The 18,804-nt window shown below is 46.9% G+C and overlaps 1 protein-coding gene across 12 annotated transcripts in view; it reads right to left on the reverse strand.

Annotated features, from left to right (window-relative positions):
* Positions 1-18,804, reverse strand: part of FHOD3 (formin homology 2 domain containing 3) — a 415,781-nt gene that overhangs the window by 114,957 nt on the left and 282,020 nt on the right. For 9 of the 12 annotated variants that reach the window (XM_064160763.1, XM_064160769.1, XM_064160762.1 and 6 more), the window contains 3 exons: positions 14,421-14,522; positions 11,173-11,550; positions 6,723-6,848 (listed from right to left, as the gene is read on the reverse strand). In XM_064160763.1, the coding sequence (XP_064016833.1) occupies positions 6,723-6,848; positions 11,173-11,550; positions 14,421-14,522 (606 nt within the window). The remainder of the gene's footprint in view (positions 1-6,722; positions 6,849-11,172; positions 11,551-14,420; positions 14,523-18,804) is intronic. The other 3 variants (XM_064160772.1, XM_064160770.1, XM_064160768.1) reach the window with 2 other exon arrangements.

Here is an 18,804-nt window from a genome sequence, read left to right on the forward strand (position 1 = left end):
GCAAGTGGTCAAGGGAGTGGGAGCCCAGGTAACATTCTCTTCTATCCTCCCTGTTGAAGAGACCAGCCCAGAGAGAGTGAGGAGGACTCACATGCTCAATGCTTGGCCTTGAGACTGGTGCCTCTAGCAGGAGTTTGGCTTCTTTGACCAAGGGTCCCCCACATGACACCAGGGCTGCTGGCAGCAGATGGGGTGCAGCTCTCTCCAAGTGGAAGGAGGTTTATATTGCAGGGGTTGGCTGGGGTCATTAATCATGCTTTAAACTAGGCTGGAAGGTGGGGGGGAAGCTGGAAGCCAGGCTTACTACAAGCAAGCCTGAGACAATTGAGGGGCCATGTGTCAGCTCCACTGGCAGCTCCACTGGTGGCTTGGGGGAGGTAGGTAACAGGGAGAAGAGGCAAGATATGGCAAAACAGGGAGGGAGGTTAACAAGAGCCTTCAGCCTGTTACCCTGCAGCACTCTGGGAACATACAAGAACCCTTTACATATTGCAGAGATGGACCACGGGGATCAGGCAATAAGGAATCAGCACATGCAGAGCTTACTGCTGGGTTGGGGACCATGGAAGTGGCTGGGAATGGCAGGACAGCAGGAGTGGAAGCTAATGGACTGACTCCCTCCCTGAAATGCTTACACACCAATGCAGGGAGCATGGGGAATGAGCAGGAGATCTGTTAGGCTGAATGACTATGATATAATTGCCATCACTGGAACATGGTGGGACAGCTCCCAAGGCTGGGATGTTGCCATGGATGGCTCTGGACTGCTCAGGAAGGACAGACCAGCAAGGCGAGGTGGGGGAGTTGCTCTCTATGTGCGAGAGCAACTGAAATGTGCTGGGTTCTGTCCAAGGCAGGGGGCAGAAGAGGTTGCAAGCTTGTGGGTAAGAATTAGGGGATGTGGGAAAGGAGATGAAATTGTTGTAGGCATCTACTATAGACCACCAGGCAGCCTCTAGAGCTAACTCCTTGGTGCTCATGGGAGACTCCAATCACTCTGATGTTTGCTGGGAAGCTCACACAGCCAGGCACAGACAGCCCAAAAGGCTCTTGCAGTGTATCAGTGATAACTTCCTGATGCAGGTAGTGGAGGAGCCAACAAGGAGAGCTGCACTGCTGGACCTTGCATTAACTAATAAAAAGGGACTGGTTGAGGACATTAAGGTGGGGAACAGCCTTGGGGACAGTGACCATGACATGGTGGAGTTCAGTATTCTACAGGGTAGAATCAGAGCAACAAGTAGAATTGCAACCCTGGACTTCTGCAGAGCTGACTTTGTGCTCTTCAGGGACATGCTTGCAGCAATCCCATGGGATAAGGCTCTGGAGGGGAAAGGAGCCCAAGAGAGTTGGCTAATGTTTAAAGACCACTTCCTCCAAGCCCAAGCCAGCTGTGTGCCCCTGAGTAAAACATCAGGTAGCTGAGCTAGGAGACCTGAAGGAACTCTCAGGGAAGAAGGAATCTTAAAATTCATGGCAGAAGGGATTGGTCAATTGGGAGAACTATAGAGAAGTAGTCAGGGCTTGTGGGAAAGCAACAAGGAAGGCCAAAGCCCTCTTGGAACTGAAGCTGGTAAAGGAAGTAAAACAGAACAAGGAAGGGTTCTTCAAATCCATCAGTAGCAAAAGGAAGCCCAGGGAAGGTGTGGGGCAGTGCTGGGCAAGGAGGCAGCCTGAGAGCTGAGGGTGCAGAGAAGGCAGAGCTGCTGGATGCCTTCTGTGCTTCAGTCTTTACACCTAAGGCTGAACTCCTCCATGGACTCCAGACCCTGGATGAAGGAGAGGACGCCTGGTGGAGGGAATGCTCCCTACTGGTCAGTGCAGACTGGGTTAGGGATCAGTTACACAAATTAGACATTCACAAGTCCCTGGGCCTTGATGGTCTGCACCCAAGGGTGCTGAGAGAACTGCCTGAGGTTATTGCTCTGCCACTCTCCATCATCTTTGCCAAATGGTGGCAGACAGGAGAGGTGCCTGAGGGCTGGAGCAGAGCCAAGGGCACTTCAGTCTTCAAAAGGGCAAGAAAGAGGTTCCAGGGAGCTGTAGACCAGGCAGCCTCACCTCCATCCCTGGAAAAATGATGGAGTGGCTCCTGCTGGAGGGCATCTCAAGGCACTTGGAAGAGAAGAAGGTGATCAGGAGCAGTCAGCATGGATTTACCAAGGGGCAGTCCTGCTTGACTAACCTGAGAGCATTTTATGATGCCATAACTGAATGGCAGATTCAGGGAGAGCAGTGGATGTAGTCTACCTTGACCTCAGCAAGGCCTTTGACACCATCTCCCATGACACTTCAGTGAGCAAGCTGAGGAAGTGATGGAAGAGCAGACATGAGGTGGGTTAGGAACTGGTTGCAAGATAGAGTTCAGAGGGTGGTGATCAATGGTGCCAGGTCCAGCTGGAGATCTGTGACCAGTGGTGTCCCCCAGGGATCAGTGCTGGGGCCAGTCCTGTTCAACATCTTCACCAATGACATTGATGAGGGCACAGACAGACACAGAGGTTCTCCTCCCCCTCTACTCTGTCCTGGTGAGACCTCATCTTGAATACTGTCTTCAGTTTTGGGTTCCCCAGATTGAGAGGGACAGGGATCTGCTGGAGAGAGTCCAGTGGATGGCTATGAAAATGATGAGGGGACAGGAGGGCATGGCTGATGAGGAGAGGCCCTGGGGCTTTTTAGTCTGGAAAAGAGAGGATTTAGAGGGGATTTGATAAATGTTTATAAGTATCTGAAGGCTGCCAGGAGCAGAAGGACAGGCTCTGCTCACTGCTTCCTGGGGTAGGACAAGGAGCAATGGGTGTAAGTTACAACAAAAGAGGTTCTGCCTCAACACAAGGGGGAACTTCTTTACCATAAGGGTCCCAGAGCACTGGCACAGGCTGCCCAGAGAGGAGTCTGCTTCTCTGGAGCCTTTCAAGGCCTGTCTGGATGTGTTCCTCTATGATCTGTGTTAGATAGGATTGTCCTGCTCTGGCAGGGGGGTTGGACTTGATGGTCTCTGTGGGTCCCTTCCAGCCCCTGATATCCTGTGAGCCTGGGATCCTGTGCCCTTCAGGGACGGGGCCTCAACCACCAACCTGGGCAGCCCATTCCAGACTCTCACCACTCTCACGCTGAAGAACTTCCTCCTTGCATCCAGGCTGAACATATCCACCTCCAGCTGTGCTCCACAGCTTACCAAGCTTGGGACTTGGAAGAACTTCAGAGGGACTAGACAGAGGTAGAGACTCTACTGACAGCAAATGGCTGGGAGGATCTGTCAGAGGAGGCTTGCAAGCTGAACTTTCTGCATTTGATTTAACAGAAAGTGGCAGAAGAATGGGAGTCACCAGCTCCTGCTCCCTTGGCACTGCATGCACTGGGAGGGCAGCTTTTGCAGCTAGGCTGACTGCTCTGCTGTGCAACTACCAACCCCAGTGGCAACTGTCTCCTGGCAAATGTGTCAGAAGAAACCTCCACTGGCAGACACATCAGTGGGATATTTGTCAGGCAATGGACCAGATTAAAGCTGGTGCTGAACTCAGGATCTCCTGCCTTAGAAGTCAGACTTCAGGATCTCCTCTACCTAAGGCTTTCAACAAGAATGCACAAACTGCACCAGCCAGACTAGGAGAGGATGTGAGACTTTGCCAGGTAGGAGTTTGCTGTCCAGCTGCAGATTCTATGCTGTGGCTTTCAATTTGAGTCATCTTAGACTCGGTGTAAGAAGGCAACTTCGGCAAAACAGAAAGAGTTCAAATGTGAGCTTAAGGCATGGAAATATAGAGGAGGCTTACAACACCCTCTTTCTCCAGGCAAGGCCACAACTTGAGGTACAGAAACAATAATCACAAGAGGTACAGAAAAATGTTTTGGCTTTGTTATTTTTCCCCCTTGGTATTCCAGCCATGCCTTGCTCTTCCCTTCATTACCAAAATCTATGAGGTTAAGAAAATGAGGTTGAGAATATGATTTTTTTCCCTTTAGGAACTGGAGGATGCTTCATCAGTGATTTAAATCATGAGTGGGAGAAGCATATTTACAGATACAAGCAGTCTTTGGCAGCTGAAAGCAGGAGGACTAGGTTGTGTTTCTTATGCATTAGAAGCAACTTGCACAAGCAGAGAGATATGAGAGAACCAAACTGCATTGTTCCTCCTCTCCCACCGCAGAAACGCCCTGCAATTTGCCCTCCGTGGGCAGGATTCCCATGGCTGCAGTACACATTGTCCCTCTGCAGGGGACCCAGAGAAATGAAAAGTATTGCAAGAAGCTGGCAAAAGGCTGCAGCTGGATTTAGAAACTGAGGGAGAGTCAAGTCAGCCTTTTGTTCTGTTGTACAAGCAGATACAGACACATCGTGTTGATTGCACAGAACAGAATCTAATTACTTTTGCACTGAATTACACTGCTCTCCTGGCTTCCCTACCCATCTTAGCCAAAGAAGGGCTCCAAAGTGTGGCTGTTCAAATGCCAATCACACTTCTTTCCACCGAAGTTGCAGTTCTCATTTACACAAGCTAAGCATTTGAAAGGCCTGTCAGAGTAACTGAGTGCAGCATGAATCATTTCTCTGGGCACTGTTCTAAGTCTTGCTTCTTCCTTTCTCCTCATTTTCAAAGGTCAAACAAGCAGTACCAGGAGCTGCATCTGAAGCTCTTCTCTGCATGACAAAAGACAGGAATCTTTCTGTGGAGGGTTTGGATAACTGCAATCCTAAGCTTAAAGCAGAAAACTTACCGTGGAGCTAACACAGAAGCATTTGCTTCTCATCAAGTGTCTTCCTCTTCACCCCTCACCTTTTAAGCTTTTTTTGTGTCTGAATCTGTCAGTTGCTACTATCAGAAGGCAAGGTAGAATGTTTACATCATCTAAGGCAAAGACCACTGGCAGCAGACTGTGAAAACTTCCACGGTACTTTCCTCTTACCAGTTAGCACTGAGTCTTGTGCCAGGCACTACCCAGGATAGAAAAAAGAAGGTAGGAGAAGGAATTTTTAAGAATTAGAGGACAGTTTGGCAATAAACAAGCCAAAGCCCAGCTGTCCTAACTGGAAACTATTTAACTGAATTATTATCTTAAATTGCTTAACCTTCCCTCCTACAGGCTCACAGGATGTCAGCAACTGCAAGAGACCCAAGGAGATCATCGAGTCCAATCCCCCTGCCACAGCAGGACAACACTATCTAACACAGATCACAGAGGAACACATCCAGACAGGAAAGTCTCCACAGAAGGAGACCTCACAACCTCTCTGGGCAGCCTGTTCCAGTGCTCTGTCTCAGCCCTTACAGTAAAGAAGTTCCCCCTTGTGTTGAGGCAGAACCTCCTGTGCTGCAACTCACACCCACTGCTCCTTGTCCTATCCCCGGGAGCAGTGTCTGCCTGCTCCTGGCCAGCCCTCAGATACTTTATCAGTTCCTCTCTAAATCTTCTCTTTTCCTCCTACCTTTAACCTTCCTGCATTTCTTCAGCATGACATCTTTAGAAGCTGCCATTTACTTTCAGGCTGTAAAAATCAGTTAACTTCTAGTGGTCTGAGTTTCTTGCCCAGAAGACTTTCTTCCATTTCTCCACAGCATTTTCATTTTGCCTTCACCTAGAGCCTTACATAACTCATAAGAGGACTTCGGTTGTTCAAAATACATGTTTCTGTTGCTGGTGTGAGCTCCTCTCTCCCCCTTGTTTTCCCTCATTGTTTGTGTGGCTGGTTGTGTTTTTTTCAGTGACCTGAAAACCAGCAGGTTCTGAGTTTGCTTTACCTGATGCAAGAATGTTTTGCCCTTCCTTTTGCCAAGGAAGGACGAAATGATGAAGTACTAAGCTGCCCCAGGACGATTACCATGGGTATTAGGGTAAGGGACAGGGAGAAAGCTTGATGCAAGCAAGTTGCAGTTTATTACACCCCAAGCATGGGTTTATATACTTTCTATCAGAGCTACATAACAGGGGGACAAATCATGTTAGACTCAAATTGGTTGCAGACATTTGCATTAGGACTACGTTAGGACTACACACTGGATACATTAGTTACGTATTTCTTACCTTCTAACAAGACACAATAACTTTTCCTAGCAAAGCTGTACTATCTAGTCCTTCAGAGGATATGTCAGCTTAAGGAGACAGTTATGGCACCTAGTTAAGAAAACAGGCACCAAGCAGTATCAAGCTGTGAAGGCCATAAAGCAAATAGATTAGACTTGAGGCCTCTTGTTTTACACAGACCACATTCCTTTCAGAGGCACTTTGATGCTACACTTTCACCCAGCTCAGTGGCCTGCTTTCAAGCCCATGGCTTGTGCTTCAGTGTACCAAATTCAGCCATTTCTATAGAATCCCTACATGTAACACTACTATACCCAACACTAAGCTGTGCAAAATCCCACTTTCCAGATGATTTCACCTGCTAGAACTGAAAACAGATCTGTCTGGATTGCTTTTTGAAAGTGGAACTAAATGAAACATCATTTAATACTTCGAACAGCATATGTGTGAAGCATCTCTGGTTTATCTTTTTTAAGTGGAAGAAGCAGCAGTGGGGTGGAAATAACATTCAACCTCCACCACCAAGTCAGATACAGGCTTGAGAATGAGTGGGAAATGACACATCAAGATTTTTGGCCACTTTCTTTCCAGCACTAGATAGGAAGATATTTCCACTACCCTTGCAGAAGAGCTTACACTTATCTTCCTCATCCTGTATATAGAGAAATTGCTGTGAAAATACTGCTTGATTTACAAACCTGTCAGTTTTGGTCTCTTGAGGCGGTGAGACAGCTGTCCCATAACGAGCAGTGGGTGTTGCAGGAGCACTCACAGCACAATTAGGTTGTGGAGAAGAGTAATAGCTGCTGCCATAGCTATTGTATCTGAGGAAATGGGAAGGAGAGTAGGAGAAAGGGAGAGAGAAAAAAATCCATCAGCAAGCTAGTATGCTACAGGAAATCCTCTTGTTTAGGGAGTAGTGGTGAACCCATAGTCCCATACCTTCTCCAACATCCACCTTCTGAAAACACTACTCTGACCTCATCTTCAAAACATCCTACCTGTCATCTTCTTGTAATATCAGCCATGTCCTGGACATAACTGAATCAAGTGGTGAGCTATAGTGAGAGATTAATCATAGAATCAGTCACGGTTGGAAGGGACCACAAGGAGCAGCCAGTTCCAACCCCCCTGCCATGCCCAGGGACACCCTACCCTAGAGCAGGCTGCACACAGCCTCAGCCAGCCTGGCCTCAAACACCTCCAGCCATGGGGCCTCAACCACCTCCCTGGGCAACCCAGTCCAGCCTCTCACCACTCTCCTGCTCAACAACTTCCTCCTCACCTCCAGGCTGAGCCACTCATACAGCTCTCCTAAGTGACAGCTTAGAGCAGGAATACTTGAATCACTGCTCAGTTCCTCAAACTTAGTAGCTGTTTCGGGAGTGATATCCAGACATCAGCAAGGAGGTAAAAGCAGTCCAAGTCAGCAGGATTCACATCTAGTGCAGCACTCCTCAGGCATGATCTGAAGATGGACATCCATGATTTGCCAGCGCTGCCTTTTAAATAACAAAGGATCTGAACTCCTTTCAATTAAAGCAGGAGGTATTTTCTGTCTCCTTCCCCCAACATAAGCCATAGTTTATAAGACATTTCCTCTGTAAAATATCCTCACCATGGCTGAAACTACATGTCTCTAGAAGCATGGCTTTAGAAATGCCTGTCTGCCCCTCCCCCCATTAAAAAAAACCACACACAAAAAAACAACTAATAACCCCCAGCTGTGATCTGGATGATCAAAAAGAACTTGTTCCCAGGAGGGGCCTGGAGCACAGCCCTGTGAGGAGAGGCTGAGGGAGCTGGGGGTGTGCAGCCTGCAGAAGAGGAGGCTCAGGGCAGAGCTCATTGCTGTCTGCAACTACCTGCAGGGAGGCTGTAGCCAGATGGGGTTGGGCTCTGCTGCCAGGCAAGCAGCAACAGAACAAGGGGACACAGCCTCAAGTTGTGCCAGGGGTGGTCTAGGCTGGCTGTTGTTAGGAATTTGTTGTCAGAGAGAGTGATTGGCATTGGAATGGGCTGCCCAGGGAGGTGGTGGAGTCGCCATCTCTGAAGATGTTGAAGCAAAGCCTGGCTGAGTCACTTAGTGCCATGGTCTGGTTGATTGGGTAGGGCTGGGTGCTAGGTTGGACTGGATGATCTTGGAGGTCTCTTCCAACTTGATTCTATGATTCTATGACTACTGGAATAGCAATTTCCTCAGAGTCTGTTGTATCAATGTTCATCCTGACTCCCATACTGTATAGAAAAGGAAGTCATGTTGCTTTCCTGTGCCTTTTAAGTGGTGTATTTAATCAGCATGCCAAGGAGAGATGCCTGACTGGGGAAAATGTTAAGGTTTCTCTTCACAGATCGTACAGTCTTTTTGCATGGAAAATGTATGACCCTCAACAGGTAAGTGCTTCACAAAGCCAACTCGTTCACATGACAAAATTAACTTCAGGAAAAAGGGTAACACCTGCTTAGTATAATGCCTTTGTCATGGTACCTTTGCTGCTGCTGCTGCTTGCCCCATACCAGCAGTCAGCAGTTTCAGACGGTAATTCATTTGAAAAGTCTCACTGTCTCCTTCAGCTCTGTTTAGCACCATTCAGCTGCCCATGCCAAATCTCATGCAAAGGTTCAGGCTTTGCTCCTCACAGTGCAAAGGCCAATAATGCCTGTGTTAAAGTCAGAACAGACCTTAGTTAGGGAGCTCCTAACGGGAGGGGTCCTGCTTTAGAGAACATGCCCATCTGGGCAACAACCCAGCGTCACGGTTCGCAAACCTCCTCGACCACTATCTCCTTCTGAGATACCATGCTGATGGCCCAGCAACAGGCAACAGCTTTGGAAACAAGTGATACCATGAATGCTTTTGAGCCACCAGAGGAATTTTGTAGGAAACCATTGCCTTCCTGGCATTTCTGCCCTAGAAAAAAACTAACTAGAAACTGGAGACAGTAGCCCAGTGGAGGGCTGTGTAGCTGGACAGGGTGGGGCTTTCGTGGTAGGACAGATTTGGTGTGGGTCTTCTTGCCACCAGGCTCAGCTCAGAAAACATGTGCCCATGATGAGTGAGCATCTCATCTGAGTTGAGAACAACTCAGTGCTGATTCGGGATGGTCCTGACACTAACAGAAACCTCCATTTCCATTTCAATCAATGGAAAGGAGACCTTATCAACCAATGCATTTGCTTTTCCACTCCTCTGTGTCATGAAAATGCTCATGCAACCCAAAATCCTTCTTCAGACCAAGGCATTTCATAGAATCATAGAATCATCAACTGGGTTGGAAGGGACCTCCAAGGTCATTCAGTCTAACCTAGCATCCAGCCCTATCCAGTCATCCAGATCATGGCACTAAGTGCCTCAGCCAGTCTTTTCTTGAACACCTCCAGGGATGGTGACTCCACCACGTCCCTGGGCAGCCCATTCCAATGCCAATCACTCTCTCTGCCAACAACTTCCTCCTAACATCCAGCCTATACTTCCCCCGGCACAGCTTGAGACTGTGTCCCCTTGTTCTATTGCTGGTTGCCTGGGAGAAGAGCCCAACCCCACCTGGTTACAACCTCCCTTTAGGTAGTTGTAGACAGCAATGAGGTCCCCCCTGAGCCTCCTCTTCTCCAGACTAAACAATGCCAGCTCCCTCAGCCTCTCCACATAGAATCTGTCAGAGGAAAAAAAAAATACTGTTGAAATACTAAATATTGCAGGAACAGGAGATGTTTCTGAATTTAGTCTCTAAAAAGTGTAACTCTATGTGTGAGAGGCTTAAGGGGAAATGGAACTTAGGCAGGAAAATCTAAATGTAGAGAAATTCCATTGTTGAAGCCACAGGCGAGGGAAGATATGTGCACTAAGGCCTTGGTGAACAGGTCTTGGGAGTTACAGGCTTCTCAGTGAAAAAGGAACAAACCCAACCAACTATTAGAAGAGAAAGGCTGAGAAATAACAGAATCAAAGGAAGCAAAATATTTGCCCACACGCACAAAGGACTGCTGGAGAAAGAGAGAGAGGAGTTCCCAATGAACGTGCACCTAATCTAAAGAATTAGGCCATTCTCTCCAAGGATCAGACTGCTGGGAGAGACAACTGAAAATCATCAACCTCTTTTCAGGGTGCTTCTCTAGCATTGTTTTCAGTTCTACCTATTGTCAGTACAGTTTACTTAAAAGCAAATTGAGACAAAATAACTTTGGTTTTTTTTTTATGGATGGGATGGGAAAATGACAGTTTACATCTGAAACTAAGAGAACTGCATGAGGAGCAGCTAAACTGAGTCATTGTGGAGGAAATACAACGATAGCCTGAGTGCTACATTCTCTTCATGGGGTTTAATCTACTTCAAATTGCATACGACAGAGATATTCACTGTAATCATAGACTCATAGAATCAGTCAGGCTTGGAAGGGACCACAAGGAGCAGACAGTTCCAACCCCCCTGCCTTGCCCAGGGACACCCTACCCTAGAGCAGGCTGCACACAGCCTCAGCCAGCCTGGCCTCAAACACCTCCAGCCATGGGGCCTCAACCACCTCCCTGGGCAACCCATTCCAGCCTCTCACCACTCTCCTGTCAACAACTTCCTCCTCACCTCCACTCTGACTCTCCCCACCTCCAGCTTTGCTCCATTCCCCCCAGTCCTGGCACTCTCTGAGAGCCTAAAATGTCCCTCCCCAGCTCTTTTGTAAGCCCCCTTCAGATACTGCAAGGCCACAATAAGGTAACCTGGGAGCCTCCTCTTCTCCAGAGGAGAATCTAACTACAAAATTGAGATTTGGCAATTAAATCTTTGAATCCAGGATTTCACCCCTGAATTCCAAGGGCTGATGTGATCTCTCCTGGTTTTATAGCAGAAAAGCTCCATTAATTTCCATTAAATCACCTGTGCAAAATGCTGCTCCTTTCTGCCAGCTTCCACATCACAGCTTATTTTCCTACTGCTGTGCAGAGAAGGCCAGAACAATTATTAGTTGTAGACTTAAGTAAGGTGAAATGAAGGTGATAAGGCCAGGGGAGAATACTGATCAAAGCAAAATGCAGGCTGACAGGACTAAAACTAATAGAGTATGTTCTGGAAAGGATACATCAGTGCATCATTACCACTAATAAATTGCATTTATTAACTCATCTAAAATTAGTGCCACCTGTATAAGATCTACCTGTTTTCCCTCATCATTTCTGCTTCTTTTTCTTTCACAGATGCTGAAGGCTCTTCAAAATCGTAGGAGAAGAGGTGAAAAGGAGTATGTGGTACATAAGGTAATTTCTCCACTGTTGGAGATGCCTTTGGAGTAATGGACGCTGATGAGTTTTGAGAAGAGCTCAGCAACGCTGCCGCAGGTGAAGACGGTGACGAAAGGACAGAATTGTGATGAGAAACAGATGAGTCAGGCACAGAAGGGAAGCTGCTAGAAGGGCTCTTTGCTTTAGCATAGGAGAGAGGCCTCTGAGCTGAAGAAATGGCACTGGAATCAGCTGAAGAATCAGAACGCCGTGAAATGTTTTCATTCACAGCCTCCCGTGAACCGGGAACCACACTGCAGGAGGAAAACATTGTGAGAATGGGACAGGAAGGAGAGAAAATGGGGGAAAAGAGAGATCAATAGATTGCACTGCTTGGAGAAAATAAAATTAAAGTCAAAGAGAGTCAGACAACCGAAAATGTCCCAAATTTAGTCAATTTTGGTATCTCTTTAAAGTAAGAGAACTCACATCTTTGCATCCCAGAAGGATTCTTGTTGGGGTTGGAAACACAGAATTAATCAAAGGGACTGAGCTTAAAGGAAAGGAAGGAATTTAACCCACAGGCTTCAAAACTAATTTTCATTAATCTTTTCACAATGATTTTCTGGAAATTTTGAATTCTTTCTAGTTAGGTTGCAAGCACTGTCAGAGCCACACAAAATAATCTCACGATGATGGACAATATCGTCCACAGGTTCTTCGAGATGCAGTGTGCATGACTGCTTCCTGCATTGCAGATGTCTGATTATTACTCTCTGGAGATCTCATCTTCTTACTAAAAATGTTCAAGGATGAAAAGAAAAAATACTTGATCAAGATTTCTCTATCAAATTGATGTCAAATGATTTCAAAAGCCATGCCTTGATCACCAGATCATTTGCCTCATGTTGCTGTTAGAGGCTTGTGGATTTGCATCAAGAGCAACAGAAAAAACCTATCTGCTTTGTTTTGGTGAAGGCAAGTGTTCATGAGTGACAGAATCACCAAGGTGGTGAGAGGCCATGGATCTGCACTCCAGCATAGCTGTTTGCACTGGTATCTCCAGCATGAGCACTGTGCTTAGGCTTTCGGTTGGATCATTCAGCAGGTGGCTAATTTCATTCTCTTGAGACCAGCTCTGCAATCCACCTACCAGCATGCAAGGAATGGTCCTTACCTGAGGAGTGTGGCTTTGTCACAGTGTATGCAACAAAACCATAATGCATGTTATAGCTGTTAGGATATTGTGAACTGAATGGTCCTTACCTGAGGAGTGTGGCTTTGTCACAGTGTATGCAACAAAACCATAATGCATGTTATAGCTGTTAGGATATTGTGAACTTTACAATCAGGTATATAGCAGGTAACTGTTCTCACAAGAGAAGTGTAGTGGGCAATCATCGAAACCTCCACCTCTTGCATCATCTCTGCATGACAGGAGTCACCGAGATCAAGTTAGTCCTACACATCCTGAGAGTGTCCAACATAAATGCCCAGGGTACAGAGCAGTTTTGTTACAGTACAGGGACAGTGAAAGGAGGTACTTAGCAGGGCCATGGGAACATCCCCTAGCTATCTCAAGGTGACTGTTATTAACACCAAGGCCCTAAAGCACTTCATGTCCTCTCTGCCAATCTCCCTGATCCTTTAAACAGAATTTGAGCCTAGTTGTGTGGTTTACTGATGACCTGTGCCTCAGGATTGGCTTTTAAGAATGAGATTTGAGGAAATGTGCTGGTTTGAGCCAAGCTGGGATATTTGGTGAGAAGAAATAGACTAGAGGCTGTGAAAAGGAAACAGTGGTGATGGCTGCTGCACTCATAGGCTTGCTGAGATGGATAAGAACAAGAACATACACATAGATAACAGAGCTTGCTCTCTGGCTTTGGGCTGCACTTCTCTCTCTAACTTGCCATCTGTCTAACTAATCCATCTGCTTCCTAAACCCCTGCCTGACCCTCCAAACTTACCTTGAATGTAAGGCAAAGTCTGGGGTAAGGTAAAGAGGTGGGAGATGGTGGAAAGTGGTTGGGAGCCCCTCCTGGAGACTCTGGTTTCTGGGAGGGCTGCTGTGTTTCTGTATTACCTTTACCTTGTCTATGTCTGTCTGTAGCTTACAGATTGCAAATACCTGCTTGGATACATGTATAAATACCTGCTTGTGTCTTGTGCTAAGCTGTAAATATGAAGCTTCATTCTTTAATTTCCAGCTTGGCTGAGTCTAGTCTGGGTGATTTTTTTAAGTGTGTGTGTCAGAGGGGAACACTCAAACCATCACAGGAAATTATCACTTAATTTTGAAATTTCAGGCAGTCATGGGCAAGATTTGAAGTCTGGAAGATTCCAGAACACAGCACAGTGTTTTCTTTGGCATTCACACACTACACAGTTACCTGTCTTCCTCCTGTACTGTGGAGTGTTTGCATGAATGTGGTTTATAAAAAAAAAAAACCCAACCCAATCTCATTGGCTGAGCTGCAAAGGCAAACAATTTAACCTCAATCAAATGCATGTCAGGAAGAAAAGAATCCCATTTTCAATTCTCCCAGTTTATTAGACTAAAGCTGACAGGTGTCAAACCCATCTGTGCCTCAGAAATCAGCAGAACATCTGACCTGAGGATATTGTTTTGCTAGGTGGCATGCTTATACATCTACAGAGATGGGTGCATATGTATGAAATTCTCTCTCTATCAGCTTTACCTCCAAGTAGTGTGTTCCTAATAAAACACAACCAAAACTGTCAGCAAGCACAGGCGGCATTCCAAAGATGTCAAACTTCACAGCAACAAGTACTGCTAGTAAGGCTGTGTGAAAACAGTGATGGAAGCCTAAGAAACCAAGCAACACCCTCAGCAAAGCAGTGACTTAGCTAACAAAATAAACTTAAACCATAGTTAGAAGTTATGTTTTCTGCTATTTTTTCTCTAAGATTTGTGAGCATTACTCACTTTTTGTCCCCAGGCAGTGAGTGCAGACAGTTCATAGTGCATTGAGCCTATAGAGTTAAATCTACTCCTACTAACATACACACACCAACAAAGCTTGTAAGTATGAAGACATTTCCTTGCTGAGTGGTTTATAACAGGTGATCTGAAAATGTCAGCAAAAAGAGGCACACTGTGCTGGTGAGGTGATGGCAGAGCCTGAGGAAAAGGTGGAGAGATGACACCGAATCCTGGTACCTGGCTTTGACCTGTCTACTGGCTTCTTCCTCTCCCTCATCCTCAGTATTAGGCTCTGTGACTGGCTGTTCTTCTTCCTCCTCTTCATATTCTTCCTCTTTTCTGAGGTCAGATCAAGGAAAGAGGTATGCAGTGGGGTGGAGAGAGAGAAGGTGGAAGAAAAAATTGTATGAGTCCCCAGAAACAAAAACCACCCAGCCAAAAGCAATGAAGTTAGAATTGGAAGGTAAGCAGCAGAGCAAGGAAGAGTTATAGTCCCCTTCTGTTAGACAAGAATATCCTCAAAGCTTCTCATGAGCTTTTGGTGCAAGGACAGCTATCAACAATAGCTATAGTGTTTACTGTTCATTTTTAAGACTCTCCAGTTGTTTTTCCTCGAGCTTGGATTTCCATTTGCTGCTGCCTTACCTGCAGAGCCAGTAATGCAAAACATTCATGACAATAACAACAGTCAACTTGCTAAGTCATTAAAATATGCTTGTTTGGCTTCAGGACAGTTCATGTTGCACTGGCATTGGAAGGCTAGCACTGGACATCACCTTAAGCCTATCTGTGCCTTCCACATGTACCAAGCTTAACTAAGCTAGCTGTGTGCGCCTCTCCCAAGTTGGCACATAAGTCGCTGTACCACGGCAATAAGGAGACCTTTCTGGAGAACAATTATCTAACCACACTGGTGTTACAGTTGTCACTCTGGGGGTGCAGTGCCAGCAGGTGCATGCTCTACCAAGTTAGAAACCATCTGGATGGCTGGGCCCAAAGGGTGGCGGTGAATGGAGTTAGAGCCATTTGGTGGCCAGTCACTAATGGTCTTCCCTAGGGCTCAGTGTTGTGCCCAGTTCTCATTACTATCTTTATCAATAATCTGGGTGAGGGGATTGAGTGCACCCTCAGTAAGGGCAGATTTAGGCTCGAGGTGAGGAGAAAGTTCTTCCCTGAGAGAGTCATTGGACACTGGAATGGGCTGCCCGGGGAGGTGGTGGAGTCGCCGTCCCTGGGGCAGTTCAAGGCAAGGTTGGACGTGGCACTTGGTGCCATGGTCTGGCCTTGAGCTCTGTGGTAAAGGGTTGGACTTGATGATCTGTGAGGTCTCTTCCAACCCTGATGATACTGTGATACTGTGATAGACACAACTAAATTGTGTGGGAGTGTTGATCTGCTTGAAGTTAGGAAGGCTCTGCAAAGGGATCTGGACAGGTTGGAAGGATGGCCTGAGGGGAACTGTATAAAGTTCAACAAGGGAGGTGGTGGAGTTGCCAACCCTGAAGATGTTCAAGAGAAGAAAGGATGAGGCACTTAGTGCCATGGTCTGGTTGATTCGATAAGGCTGGGTGCTAGGTTGGACTGGATGATCTTGAAGGTCTCTTCCAATCCAGTTGATTCTATGATTCTAAGGCCAAGTAATGCCTCCTGCACTTAGGGTGCAACAACCCCATACAATGCCACAGACTTGCTGCCCAGCACAAAAGGACCTGGAAGTGCTGGTTGACAGCCAGCTGAAAACAAGCCAGCAGTGCTCAGCTGACCAAAGTCAAAGGCATTCTGGCCTGTCTCAGGAGTAGCGTGACCAGCAGGGCCCCTGTACAGCCCATGCTTTGAGTACTGTTTTTAATTTTGGGGAAGGACAATAAAGTTGGTGAATGGTCTAGAGAATGTGAGGAGCACCTGAAGGAATTGGGATTTAGTCTGGAGAAGAGGAGGTTGAGGGGAGATTTTACTGCTTTCTGTAGCTACCTGAAAGGAGGTTGTAGTGAGGTGGGTGTTAGTCTCTTCTCCCTAGTATTAAGTGATAGAATCATAGAATCACAGAATCATAGAATCAGTCAGGGTTGGAAGGCACCACAAGGATCAGCCAGTTCCAACCCCCCTGCCATGCCCAGGGACACCCTACCCTAGAGCAGGCTGCACACAGCCTCAGCCAGCCTGGCCTGAAACACCTCCAGCCATGGGGCCTCAACCACCTCCCTGGGCAACCCATTCCAGGCTCTCACTGCTCTGTGATTCTATAACCAGGAAAACAACAATATCTGGAACTTTTCCTATACTCTGAAAAGCACCTACAAGGTAAACATTTTATACTAAAAGTATCATAGTGATATAACCATCTCAGTGTCAAAGGCTTTGCTGAAGTCCAGGTAGACTACATCCACAGCCTGCCCCACATTCACCAGGCAGGTAAGCTGATCATAAAAGGAGATCAGGTTGGTCAGGCAGGACCATGCTGGCTGGGATCGAGTTGGAAAAACTCGACCAAGGAGCATTCGCATCATCCCTTCTCTCCTCACTAGTGAGCAGCTCAAGACCAGCTTTGCTGCTATCTCCTCTGAAGGGCAAATGTCTGTATATGCCAGTCTTACAGCAGCTACATTTGGAAAACACCTCACAAAGTCCTGTGGAATGATGGTTCTCTGACAAGAGCACAAAGCATCCTACAGTCCTGTGGTCGTTTGAGCCAGATTTCTAGCTCAGGGATAGGGGACAGGTGAACATTCTAGGGCTAGGCCATGTCATGGCAACAATGGATAAGTTAGTATCATTTCATTGGCTCATCAAGAGCTTTATGTCTAGAAGCACAGCTTGGACCTTCCCCCTATTGCTTCTGCCACTTCAGCTGCGCCTGCTGCTATCTTCCCCCTGCTGCTGTTTTGGCTGCTGCTGCTTTGACCCCTTCCCCATCTTCCTTAAGGTTATTATATTGCTCTACTACTTTATTTCTCCTTATGCTGATATATTTAAACTACAAGAAATACAATTTCATCTTTCCCTCACTTTCCAAAAAAACAAAAGTCCATGTTGTGGTGAGTTTATTCTCCCGGGGGAGGGATCCACCCCAACCCGGGACAAGTACTTCCAGCAGAGCTATCAGTTACAGGAACGAGCATAGCACTGTGTTTTAAGGTCCCTGAAGGTTTTCAGACTGACATCTGACATCAAATTACTCATACTCACTCTCCCCACTGTCCCAAAACTCTAAGTGAAATACTCCTCTGATATAGTGTATCTCATAAACTTGAAAGGGTTTTCTGAGAATCTTTGCTCATGAGAGACTGGTAGTAAGGACAGGAGTTCAGTTGGGAACAACTGAGTTATAATTGCTCTGAAAAGAATGATCAGCTGAAAAGAAATATATTAAATGCTGGTGGTGAGTAGTAATCTGCAGGAGATCAATGGACAAAGCTACACAGACCAATATGATGAGAGCGATGCCACATGGACTCCACGTGATTCAATGTGAATCCCACCAGAAACCTTTATTGTTCACTTTGACTCCATTTATATAGTCTTGAGCACAGAGCACACACCTACACATCAGCATAACCTAGGCAAGCACAGCCCAGTCTTTTACATCCATCACGCCTTGTTTTTCTCATTAACTAGATGCTCATCTCTTCTCCCCCATGGGGAGGAATCCTGAAGCTGTGGAACTAAGGTCAAAATGCTCAGTCTGCTTGTTATCACAGTATCCCAGTATCATCAAGGTTGGAAGAGACCTCATAGATCATCAAGTCCAACCCTTGACCACAGAGCTCAAGGCCAGACCATGGCACCAAGTGCCATGTCCAATCCTGCCTTGAACAGCTCCAGGGACGGCGACTCCACCACCTCCCCGGGCAGCCCATTCCAGTGTCCATTGACTCTCTCAGGGAAGAACTTTCTCCTCACCTCCAGCCTAAATCTCCCCTGGCACAGCCTGAGGATGTGTCCTCTTGTTCTGGTGCTGGCCACCTGAGAGAAGAGAGCAACCTCCTCCTGGCCACAACCTCCCTTCAGGTAGTTGTAGACAGCAATAAGGTCTTCCCTGAGCTTCCTCTTCTCCAGGCTAACCAATCCCAGCTCCCTCAGCCTCTCCTCATAGGGCTGTGCTCAAGGCCTCTCCCCAGCCTCGTCGCCCTTCTCTGGACATGCTCAAGCATCTCAATGTCCCTCCTAAACTGGGGGCCCCAGAACTGAACACAGTACTCAAGGTGTGGTCTAACCAGTGCAGAGTACAGGGGCAGAATGACCTCCCTGCTCCTGCTGACCACACCATTCCTGATGCAGGCCAGGATGCCACTGGCTCTCTTGGCCACCTGGGCACACTGCTGGCTCATGTTCAGGCGGGTATCAATCAGTACCCTCAGATCCCTCTCTGTTTGGCTGCTCTCCAGCCACTCCGACCCCAGCCTGTATCTCTGCATGGGATTGCTGTGGCCAAAGTGCAGTGTTATTATCATGCAGGCAAATTCTTTATTACCCCTTTGCAGAACTCACAGCAACTCTTGATAATCAGCTAAGAAGGCAGAATTGCTCACATGTCCATTCTCTTTAAGAAATTCCTCTACAGTAATCCATTACAATACAGTCTTCTGGGTTTCTTACTGCTAAATGCTGAAGTAATTTATTC

Source organism: Pogoniulus pusillus, chromosome 21 (assembly GCF_015220805.1).
Source record: "Pogoniulus pusillus isolate bPogPus1 chromosome 21, bPogPus1.pri, whole genome shotgun sequence".
NCBI classification, from domain to species: domain Eukaryota; kingdom Metazoa; phylum Chordata; class Aves; order Piciformes; family Lybiidae; genus Pogoniulus; species Pogoniulus pusillus.